We start from the raw sequence: 12,026 nt of genomic DNA, 5'->3' as shown, positions 1-12,026 counted from the left end.
ACAGCGATCCTGAAGCTGAAATGTTACTGATGTGGGGGTAACCACACTCCTGAAACATGTAGATTTAAGGAGGCCGAGTGCTATTACTGTCGCAAAAGAGGACATTTGATAAAGCAGTGCAGAGCTAAGTGCAGACTGCCAAGTAACCAGCCAGCAAAGATGTTAGAAGTACATAATGTGAAAGAGCCTGAAGTAACTGATTCTGACATTCACTCTCTCTTCTTAATCTTAAAGCAATCAAGGCAAACCCTATTACTGTCACAGTCCGCATAAACGGGAAACCTCTAGTTATGGAGGTGGATACTAGTGCATCAGCCATAGTGATGGGTGAGCACACATTTCAGTACCTGAGAGAAGGTGCCCAACCCTTAAGCCTGGAGAGAACTTCTGCCCAGTTGAAGATTTACACGGGAGAAGCCATAAAAGTAAAAGGCACCTCCATGGTACCTGTGAGCTATGGGCAGCAGTCAGCCCAGCTCCCAGTAATAAGAGTGACTGGGGAAGGACCGTCGTGATTGGCTAAAAGAAATCAAGTTAAATCAATCCGAAATTTTTCAAGTGCAGGCAGGAGGACTGCTAGAATTGTTGAAAAAAAATGACATCGTCTTTCACAACGAATTAGGAAAATCAAAGGCTTGCAAGCCAAGATTTATGTTGATCCAGAGGCAACTCCCCAATTTTTTTTAAGGCAAGACCGGTACCATATGCCTTAAGAGAAAAAAAGTGGATGCTGAGTTAAACTGGTTGGAGGAACTAGGCATCATATAGCCGGTTCAATTTTTGAATGGGCAGCACCTATCGTCCCTGTACTGAAACCGGATAAGACCGTCTGCATTTGCGCTGATTATAAGTTGGCGCTTAATTGGGCCACCAAGTTGAAGAATTGAAGACTTGTACACAAAGCTGGCAGGAGGTCAATCCTACACTACATTGGATATCAGCCACGTGTACCATCAACTCGAGTTAGATAACACATCACAGAATCATAGATTCACAGAATCACACAGTGCAGAAGAGGCCCTTCGGCCCATCGAGTCTGCACCGGCACGTGAGAAACACCTGACCTACTTACCTACCTAATCCCATTTACCAGCACTTGGCCCATAACCTTGAATGTTATGATGTGCCAAGTGCTCATCCAGGTACTTTTTAAAGGATGTGAGGCAACCCACCTCCACCACCCTCCCAGGCAGTGCATTCCAGACCGTCACCACCCTCTGGGTAAAAAAGTTTTTCCTCACATCCCCCCTAAATCTCCTGCCCCTCACCTTGAACTTATGTCCCCTCGTGACTGCCCCTTCAACTAAGAGGAACAGCTACTCCCTATCCACCCTGTCCATGCCCCTCATAATCTTGTACACCTCGATTAGGTCACCCCTCGGTCTTCTCTACTCCAATGAAAACAACCCAAGTCTATCCAACCTCTCTTCATAACTTAAATGTTTCATCCCAGGCAACATCCTGGTGAATCTCCTCTGCACCCCCTCCAGTGCAATCACATCCTTCCTATAATGTGGCGACCAGAACTGCACACAGTACTCCAGCTGTGGCCTCACCAAGGTTCTATACAACTCCAACATGATCTCCCTACTTTAGTAATCTATGCCTCAATTGATAAAGGCAAGTGTCCCATATGCCTTTTTCGCCACCCCACTAACATGCCCCTCCGCCTTCAGAGATCTATGGACACACACGCCAAGGTCCCTTTGTTCCTCAGAACTTCCTACTGTCATGCCGTTCATTGAATACATCCTTGTCAAATTACTCCTTCCAAATTGTATCACCTCACACTTTTCATTCACCTAACCTCACAATTCCATCTGCCACTTCTCTGGCCATTTGACCATCCCATCTATATCTTCTTGTAGCCCAAGACACTCAACCTCACTGTTAACCACCCGGCCAATCTTTGTGTCATCCACAAACTTACTAATCTTAACCCCCACATTGTCATCTATGTTGTTTATATAAATGACAAATAATAGGGGACCCAGCATAGATCCCTGTGGTATGCCACTGGACACGGGCTTCCATTCACTAAAGCATCCTTCTGTCATCACCTTCTGTCTCCTACAACTAAGACAATTTTGAATCCACCTTATCAAATTATCCTGTACCCCATGTGCATTTGCCTTCTTTATAAGTCTCCCATGTGGAACCTTGTCAAAGGCTTTGCTGAAATCCATATAAACTACATTAACTGCACTACCCTCATCTACACACCTGATCACCTCCTCAAAAAATTCAATCAAATTTGTTAGGCATGACCTCCCTCTGACAAAGCCATGCTGACTATCCCTAATCAAACCTTGCCTCTCCAAGTGGAGATAGATTCTCTCCTTCAGAATTTTCTCCAATAGTTTCCTTACCACTGACGTGAGACTCACTGGCCTGTAGTTCCCTGGCTTATCTCTACAACCCTTCTTAAATAGCGGAACCACATTAGCTGTTCTCCAGACCTCTGACACCTCCCCTGTGGCCAGAGAGGAATTAAAAATTTGGGTCAGAGCCCCTGCGATCTCCTCCCTTGCCTCCCTCAGCAGTCTGGGACACAAATCATCCAGACCTGGAGATTTGTCCACTTTTAAGCCTGCCAACACCTCCAATACCTTGTCACTCCCTATATCAATTTGCTCAAGAACCTCGCAGTCTCTCTCCCCAAGTTCAATATATTCATCCTCATTCTCATGGGTGAAGACTGATGTGAAGTATTCGTTCAACACTCTACTGATGTCCTCTGGTTCCACCCATAGATTGCCCCCTTGGTCCCTAATGGGCCTTACTCTTTCCCTGGTTAGCCTCTTCCCATTGATATACCTATAGAATATCCTGGGATTTTCCCTACTTTTACCAGCCAGAGCTTTCTCATATCCCCGCTTTGCTCTCCTAATTGCTTTCTTAAGCTCCACCCTGCACTTTCTGTACTCCACTAAAGCCTCCGCTGATTTGCTTCCCTTGTACCTGCTAAAAGCCTCTATTTTCCTTCTCATCGTAACCTGAATATCTCTGGTCATCCATGGTTCTCTGGGCTTGTTACTCCTTCCTATCAGCCTAGAGGGAATATGTTGAGCCTGTACCTTCACCATTTCCTTTTTGAATGCCCCCCCCCCCCCCCCCCCCCCACCGTTCCTCTGTAGATTTCCCCACAAGTAGCTGTTCCCAGTCTACCTTGGCCAGATCCTGCCTTATTTTACTAAAATCCACTCTCCCCCAATCCAAAACATTTTTTTTGCAACTTGTCTATATCTTTGTCCATAACAAGCTTAAATTGTACCATGTTGTGGTCACTATCACTAAAATGCTCCCTCACCACACCTCAGCCACCTGTCCAGCTTCATTTGCCAGAATTGGGTCCAGCACTGCACCGTCCCTTGTTGGACCCTCTACATATTGACCTAAAAAGTTCTCCTGTACACATTTCAAGAAATCCACTTCATCCAAGCCCTTAACATTATGTCTATCCCAATTAATGTTGGGAAAGTTGAAATCACCTAATATAATTACTCTATTGTTTGTACACACCTCCGCAAATTGTGCACGTATTTGCTCAATTTCCTGCTGACCATCTGGGGGTCTATAATAAACACCTAACAATGTGGCTGCCCCTTTCTTATTCCTAAACTCTACCCACAAAGCTTCATTCGATGCCCCCTCCAAGATATCATCTCTCCTTACTGCGGCAACTGACTCCTTAACTAATAATGCAATACCTCCTTCTCTTTTACCCCCTCCCCTGTTTCGCCTGAAGATTCTATATCCCAGAATGTTGAGCTGCCAATCCTACCCCTCCCTCAACCACATCTCAGTGATGGCTACTATAATCACAATTCCACGCGTCAATCCTCACCCTTAACTCATCTGTTTTACCTGTATTACTCCTGGCATTAAAGTAGAGGCTATCCAGCCTTGCCTTACTCCCTTGAAACTTAATACATCTGTACTCCCTCTAACTTGATTGTTTTACTGTATTATGATGTGTCCCTATTCTGCTGACATTCTGTGTCCCCTCCCCGTGCCGAATTAGTTTAAACTCCTCCCAACAGCACTAGCAAACCCGCCCACAAGGATATTAGTTCCGCTCTGGTTCAGATATAGACTGTCCCGCTTGTACAGGTCCCACCATTCCCAGAAACAGTCCCAGTGATCCAGGAATCTAAAACCCTCCCTCCCGCACCAACTCTTAAACCACGTATTCATCTGCACTATTCTCATATTTCTGAGCTCGCTAGCACGTGGCACTGGGAGTAATCCAGAGATTACAACCCGAGAGGTCTTGCTTTTTAGTCTACTGCCTAACTCCCTGAATTATTGATGCAAGACCTTATCCCTCTTTCTACCTATGTCATTGGTACCAACATGTACCATGACCTCTGCCTTATCACCCTCCCCCTTCAGGATGCCCTGCAGCCGTTCAGTGACATCCCAACCCTGGCACCAGGGAGGCAACACACCATCCTGGAGTCACGTTGATGGCCACAGTAGCGCCTATCTGTTCCCTTGACTATAGAATCCCCTATTACTATTGCTCTTCCTCTTTTCCTCTCCTCCTGTACAAACAGGCTGCTTGTGGTGCTAGAAGCTTGGCTCTGTCTGCACTCCCTGGAAGAACCAGCGCCCTCATCATCCTCCAAAATGGAATACCGATTTGCGAGTGGGACCCCAGGGGGCTCCTGAACTACCTGCCTGTTTCCCTTGGACTGCCTAGTGGTCACCCATTCCCTTCCTTCCTCAAGTCCCTTCAGCTGCGGTGTGACCACCTCTCTAAACATGCTATCCACGATGCTCTCAGACTCGCGGATGCTCCACAGTGTCCCCAGCTGCCGTTCCAGCTCTGAAACCCGAACTTCCAGGAGCTGCAGCTGGACACACTTCCTGCACACATGCTGGTCCCGGGCACTGGAAATGTTCCCAGCTTCCGACATGGAGCATGAGGAGCACACCACGGCTTTGAGCTCTCCTGCCATGACTTATCCCCTTCAAATTAAACCTTTTAAATCAATTACTCTAGGGCCCTTCTTTCCTGATCCTTGTTACTACAGAATATACAAACTATAAACCACAAAAAGACCTTAAACTATAAGCAATAAAAGGAGTAAATACTTAACCGACCTTACCCACTACTTACCAGTCATTCCTTTCCCTTGTAGCCTCTATTGCTGTAGCAGAGCAAGACCACTCTCTGAAGATTTAAGAAGTTGGATGGCAAAGAAAAAATGCAAAGAGCACCTCTTCTCCTTTGCACCGAATTCCCACTGTGCACCAAATTGCCAATACCCACTCTCACTCTGGCTGTGTCTCACTCAGGATGAGGTCTCTCCTCTGTTCGTGTGCATACCGGGGGGTATGTCACAATAAACACTCACAAAGGCTTATTCCAGTATATGCGCCTACCTTTTGGCGTGTCCTTGGCATGTGCAATATTTCAAAGAACAATGGAGAGTTTGCTACAGGGTCTACCACGGGTTGTAGTATACCTTGACAATGTCCTCGTAACTGGATCGACAGAGGCCGAGCATTTAGCAAATTTAAAAGGAGATATTAAAAAGATTTCTGGAAGCTGAAGTCCACCCAAAAAGGAGAAATGCACTTTCCAAGCCACCGAGGTTATCTATCTGGGGCACCATGTGGACGCACAAGGATTACACCCCATGCAAGTAAAAGCTAAGGTAATTAAAGGAGGCGCCTTCCTCCACAAATATCACCAAACTCAAATCATTTTTAGGGATGGTAAACTACTATGGGCGATTTTTACCCAACTTATTGACTGAACTGGCCCCCTTGCACATACTGCTGAAGAAATACCATTGTTGGTCCTGGAAGGCGCCACAGGAGGCAGCCTTCCACACAGTAAAACAACTGCTGCACTCCTCAACCTTGTTAGTGTACTTTGACCCATCTATAGAATAGATATTCACTTGCGATTCCTCTCCTTATGGCGCTCGTGCAGTGTTGTCCCGTGAAATGGACGACGGCTCTGAGAGGCCAATAGGTTACGTATCAAGAACCCTCTCTGTGGCCGAAAAGGGTATTTGCAGATCGAGAAGGAAGGACTGTCAATAGTCTTCGGAGTTAAAAAATTCCACCAATACCTACAAGGCAGGCATTTTACTATTGTCTCCGATCATAAACCGCTTTTGGGCCTTTCCAAAGAAGACAAGGCTATCCCGCCAATAGCCTCGGCAAGAATTCAGCAATGGGCATTAATTCTGTCTGCCTACAAATACATTTCAAGCACCGACCTGAGATACACATAGCGAACGCAGACACCCTTAGCCACCTACCCTTGCAAGAAAGCATCTCATGTACTCCTGTACCCCAAGAAGTCGTCTTGCATTAAATTTTTTAGACACATCACCCATCTGCATGAAGCAGACCAGGAATTGGACCAATCGAGATCTGCTTCTGTCCAAAGTGAGAGACCAGATGCTTACAGGATGGTTAAATGAGCCAGTCTCCGTGGAAATGAATCAATTTTTGACCCGCAAATACAAATTGAGTTGCCAGGATGGCATCATACTCTGGGAGCAAGAGTAGTTGTTCCTGTCCCAGGCAGGGAACTGCTCGTACCCGAATTACACAGCACTCATCCTGGCATTTCTAAAATGAAAATGCTCGCCAGGAATTTCGTGTGGTGGCCTGGCATAGATGCAGATATTGAGAAGTTAGTCAGGCACTGTCAACAGTGCCAACTGCTACAAGAGATGCCAGCCGCAGCATCACTACACCGTTGGGAAGCCGACCATGGATGCAGATCCATATAGACCACGTGGGTCCATTCCTGGGCACAATGTCTTTGTTCATAATTGATGCACACTCAAAACGGAGGGAGATTTTTGAGGTGAAATCATCTACATCTCATGCTAGCATCGAAAGGTTGTGCCAATGCGTTTCGACTCATGGATTTCCCAACGTTATCGTATTAGACAATGGAGCCATATTTACAAGTGCTGAATTTCAAACCTTCATCAATCTAAACGGCATTAAACACATCCAAACTGTGCCTTACCACCCAGTGTCAAATGGGACTGGCCAAGAGAGCATCCAAACTTTCAAGTCAGGACTACAAAAATTGTCGGGAGGAACATTGGAAACCAAAATCTCATGTTTCCTTCTTAGCTTGGCTACCGCACGACTCCGCATGCAACAACGGGAGTTCCACCAGCAGAACTGCTTATGAAGCATCGTCTCAGGCCAAAACTGAGTCTCATATTTCCAAATTTCCCAGGGAGGGTAGAGAAAATCAAGCCACGATTTGCATAGCAGAACCCGGAAATTTATAATGGATGAAGCCATATATGTAAGAAACTTCAGTGGTGGTCCAAGTTGGATCCCAGGAATTATTGTCTGTGAGACTGGACCCCTTTCATATCAAGTAGACGTGGAAGGCCGGATCGCTCGTACGCACGTGAATCACCTGAGGAGCAGGGAGACGCTTCCACAGTCAGTGTTGCCACCAAGGAATGTTATTGAACCCATAAGCACTGAAGTACCTGATCGACATGTTATAGACATAACTGATGTCTCCATTGAATCAAATAGTGATGAACTGCCTGTGCCAAAAGAGGTACCAGTATCGCAGTTTCTGTTAGTGTTGATCCTTTGGAAGAGCCTCAGGCTATAGAATTACATCCCTCTACCCGGAACAGAAAACCCCCTCAATGACCTGATTTGTAATTACTGGACCTATGTAGATAAGTGTGTCATCTGAATTCATGCAAAGTGCCAGTGTGATTACTTTAAGATGTTTGATATTGTCTTCTATTCACCTATATAAAGTAATTTGTGTAAATAAGGAAAGTAAAACAAGGAATTAAAGGGGGAGGGGTGTGGTGATTGTTGCTTTAAGGCCAGCCTTACTGAGTGAGGATCACGTGGTCAGATCAGCCAATCAGCATCGAGCATGGGGAATCTTCTAAGGGGTGAAGTTTTCCTAGCCTAGAAAGTGTACTGTAGCCTCTCTAGAGGCCTGCAGCTAATCCAGCAGCTCTGTAATAAAGTTTGTTGCTCAACTACAGAAGCCTCTCGGTAGTACATCCTTCCAAGTGTAGGCTTCAAGGACTCAGACAAGTTGGCGGAATGGGTGGACAGGTGGCAGATGAAGTTCAATGTGGAGAAATGTGAAGTGATTCATTTTGATAGGAAGGACATGGACAGACAATAAAAAATAAAGGTTACAACTCTAAAGAGGGTGCAGGAGCAGAAGGACCTGGGTGTATATGTGCATAAGTCATTAAAGGTGGCAGGACAGATTGAGAGTGTGGTTAAAAAGTATACAGTATCCTGGGTTTTATTAACAGGGGCATAGAGTACAAGAGAAAGGAGGCATGTTGGACTTGTATAAAATACTAGTTAGGCCTCAGCTGGGGTATTGCTCCCAGTTCTGGCTGCCGCACTTTAGGAAAAATACAAAGGCATTGGAGAGAGTGCAGAAAAGATTCACGAGAATGGTTCCACGGATGAGGAACTTAAGTTATGAAGCAAGATTGGAGAAGTTAGAGCTGTTTTCCTTAGAGGAAAGGCGGCTGAGAGAAGATTTGATAGAGGTATTCAAAATCATGAGGTGTCTGGACAGAGTAGATAGGGAGAAACTATTCCCATCTGGGAAAGGATCGAGAACGAGAGGGCAGAGATTTAAAGTATTCTGCAAAAAAAGCAAAAAACAACTTGAAAGAAAACTTTTTCATGCAGCGAGTGGAATGGTCTGCCTGAGCGTGTGGCAGAGGCAGGTTCAATCGAGGCATTCAAAAGCGAATTAGGGTGTTAGGTGAAAAGGAACATTGCAGGGTTATGGGGAGAAGGCAGGAGAATGATACTAAGTAAATCGCACATTTGGAGAACCTGTGCAGAACTGATGGGCTGAATGGCCTCCTTTTGTGCTGTAGAGATTCTGTGAACTGATGTTTCACTGTAGTTTGTGGTTTGTCTGTAGTTAATGCAGTTTCCCTTCCCCCTTCTTGAATAAAGCAGAGACATTTCTAACGTGCAATTTACCAATCCAAAAGAACATTTCCTAAAACCTGGAGAGCTTTGGAAAATTACAATTAACACATCTGAAATTTCCTCACGTATTCCTAGTAAAAGTTTTCCATAATCAATTGCACAGTTGTCCTTTGGGTAACTCACATTGTCACCTCTATATTTTAAAACACCAAGTACTCATTTAACAAGTCTTCCACTTCCATGCACCCAAGAATTCCCTTCAAATATTCAGACTCCTGGGGGCCCCATGAAAATACTGATGCATTCCTAAGGTCTCCTTGGAAATACAGACACACATACAGACATACAGAAAATACTGATGCACTCCTAGGGGTCTCCTAAAAATACTGACCCACCTTCTGACAGTTTCAGTGAATGAAAAGAATAGAATGCAACCAATTGTTGAATTTCCAATTTTTGGCAGTAAGCAGTGTTAGAAATCATATGCTGTTAATAAAAAGACTTAAACCAAAATCTGATGACATCCAAATAGAAATCCGCTTACTCCACTGACTGTGCGTAAAACCCCTTGTGGATCCCTTGGAATCTGTAGGCTCCAGTTTTAAAATCGACATTGTAGAGTTCAGGGGGTTGGACCGATGTTGTAGAGTACAGGGGCTGAGCTAACGTTGAAGTATAGAGTTGACAACATTGTACCTACGTTGTAGAGTACAAGGGTTGAACCTACTTTAGAGCACTGAATTGAACCTGCATCATAGAGTACAGGTTTGAATCTACCTCATACAGTAGATGGGTTGAACCTACTTGAAACAGCAACATTATGATATCGCCAAGGTAACCCCAATGATAATATCTTTTCAGCCAATCAGGATTCAACTTTAATAGAGGGTTTTCCACATTGCAACTAGGGTACTCAACCTTCTCAAACCCGATTGTAGAGCTCCTGCCATAATGAAACCAACGTGTTAGTCCTGTTTTATCTTTTAAAAAAAATGGCAAAACATAAATTAATATAATCAATAAAACTCCTATGACGGTTTAAAAAGTAGGATGGTCTGGATGTAACATTGGACAGAGAACACTGCTCTCATATAAAAGGCATTTTACAAGGATGCCTACAGATGCCAATAACGCCACAAGTGACTCAGATTTTAAACTCGAATTGTGCTGACAACGAAGGAAAGTATTGGAAACACGCTGCGATTAGATTTCCCCCCCCCACCCCCCCTATACTAAAACCATATTCCTGTCGGCTGCGCTTCTGCCCCCCTTAAACGTGCATGTGGATGGTTATTTTAAGCAACGTACCACAACAAAGCCCACGGTCCTGTGATTGCTGAATGCACAAGGGAGACGCTGAGGTTGGTCCATCTCCAAGACTTGGTCCTGTTCCCCTCGACTTGCTTAGGGGGGAGAGTGAAACTCTGCGTCCGCAGGAGGACCCGCAGCGTCTTGAAACTCAACGCAAAGAAGAGGATGGACAGAATGGGGTGACTCTGGGCAATCATGGCTGGAGGAGCGGCGCCGAAGGAAAGCAGCGCTTTCAACTCAGTGGGAGCGGCGCTGGAAACGCCTCTCTCCCTACAGGCGAGGGCTGGTCCGTGCTCTCTCCCCGATCCCTGGTTGGTGGAGAAAGGCCGTCCCACAGGTCCTGATTGGCTGCGGCGATTTGGAAACGCATTCAATTGGCGAGGGGACAATGGGGGAGATCGCATGTATTACAAAAGCCAGCGAAAGAAGCACTTCAGTCAAAGTGTTGGGGAGTTGGACTGGAGGTTTTGGGTGGAGCGTTGCTCCCATGTTGAAAACCAAATTTTTTTCTTATCACAACGTATCCCAGCCTAACGTTGGGTGTCTATATAAAATAGAAGGGTGTCTATTTTACAGTTACTTTATGTTATATCAATGTCACCAAACTTGCACCCTGGTAACTTCAGCGTTTATAATGCAAAGGGAAGCCAGGCCACTGATGGACATGGAGTTGTAAATAACTTTTGAGGTTCTGGACAGAAAAGTGAGAGCTCGACTGTGAACCGGTTTTAACACATGTAAAAAGTCTCCGGTTTCACAGGAGTGAATCTCACTCCAGGTGACTTAAATTTGACATCCGACAAACGCACCAGGCGCAAAGGGGTGTGTTATAGGATATAGTTGATGTCCAAGGGGGATGAAAAGCAAAATACCGCGGCCGCTGGGAATCGGAACTCAAAACAGAAAAATGCTGGAAACACCCGAGTCGCCTCAGGCAGCAGCTGTGAAGAAAGGAAGTTTCAGTTGATGGACCTTCCGGCGGGATCTTGTATTGTACATTTGATGTCATTAACCAAAATAAAGTGAATGGTTTAAATTGCAAGACTCGGCTGACATACGGCTCGCTCCACCGGGAGCACAGATCAGAAAATCAGTCGTGGAGATCGGCATCCACAATTCATGATGTTCCTCATTTTACAGTCATTACAGTCAAGAGCTGAAAATTGAGAGTTCCTTGTATTGGGAGTGCCGGGTACTGGGAGTGCCGGGTACTGGGAATAGCAGGTACTGGGAGTGCCAGGTACTGGGAATAGCAGGTACTGGGAGTGCCGGGTACTGGGAGTGCCAGGTACTGGGAATAGCAGGTACTGGGAGTGCCAGGTACTGGGAATAGCAGGTACTAGGAATGCCGGTGTTGGGAGTGCCAGGTACTGGGAATTCAGGTACTGAGAGTGCCAGGTACTGGGAATAGCAGGTACTGAGAGTGCCAGGTACTGGGAGTAGCAGGTACTAGGAATGCCGGTGTTGGGAGTGCCAGGTACTGGGAATTCAGGTACTGAGAGTGCCAGGTACTGGGAATAGCAGGTACTGAGAGTGCCAGGTACTGGGAGTAGCAGGTACTAGGAATGCCGGGTTTTGGGAGTGCCAGGTACTGGGAATGCCAGGTACTGGGAATGCCAGGTGCTGGGAGTGCAAGGTGCTGGGAATGCCAGGTGATGGGTGTGCCAGATATTGGGAATACCAGGTGATGGGAATGCTATGTATTGGGAATGTCAGATACTGGAAGTGTCAGATACTGGGAATGCCAGGTAATGGGTGTGCCAAGTACTGGGAGT

At 45.8% G+C, this 12,026-nt stretch overlaps 1 protein-coding gene across 1 annotated transcript in view; it reads right to left on the bottom strand.

Annotated features, from left to right (window-relative positions):
• tlcd1 (TLC domain containing 1) overlaps positions 1 to 10,545 on the bottom strand; it is a 62,887-nt gene extending 52,342 nt beyond the window's left edge. Inside the window, exon 1 of the mRNA XM_078548029.1 lies at positions 10,249 to 10,545. Coding sequence (XP_078404155.1) covers positions 10,249 to 10,448 — 200 coding nt within the window. The 5' untranslated portion in view covers positions 10,449 to 10,545. The remainder of the gene's footprint in view (positions 1 to 10,248) is intronic.
• Positions 10,546 to 12,026: the final 1,481 nt, after the last annotated feature.

The sequence above is a fragment of the Cetorhinus maximus genome, chromosome 9 (genome assembly GCF_964194155.1).
Source record: "Cetorhinus maximus chromosome 9, sCetMax3.hap1.1, whole genome shotgun sequence".
Taxonomy (NCBI): domain Eukaryota; kingdom Metazoa; phylum Chordata; class Chondrichthyes; order Lamniformes; family Cetorhinidae; genus Cetorhinus; species Cetorhinus maximus.
This window is presented reverse-complemented; position numbering and strand designations above follow the sequence as displayed.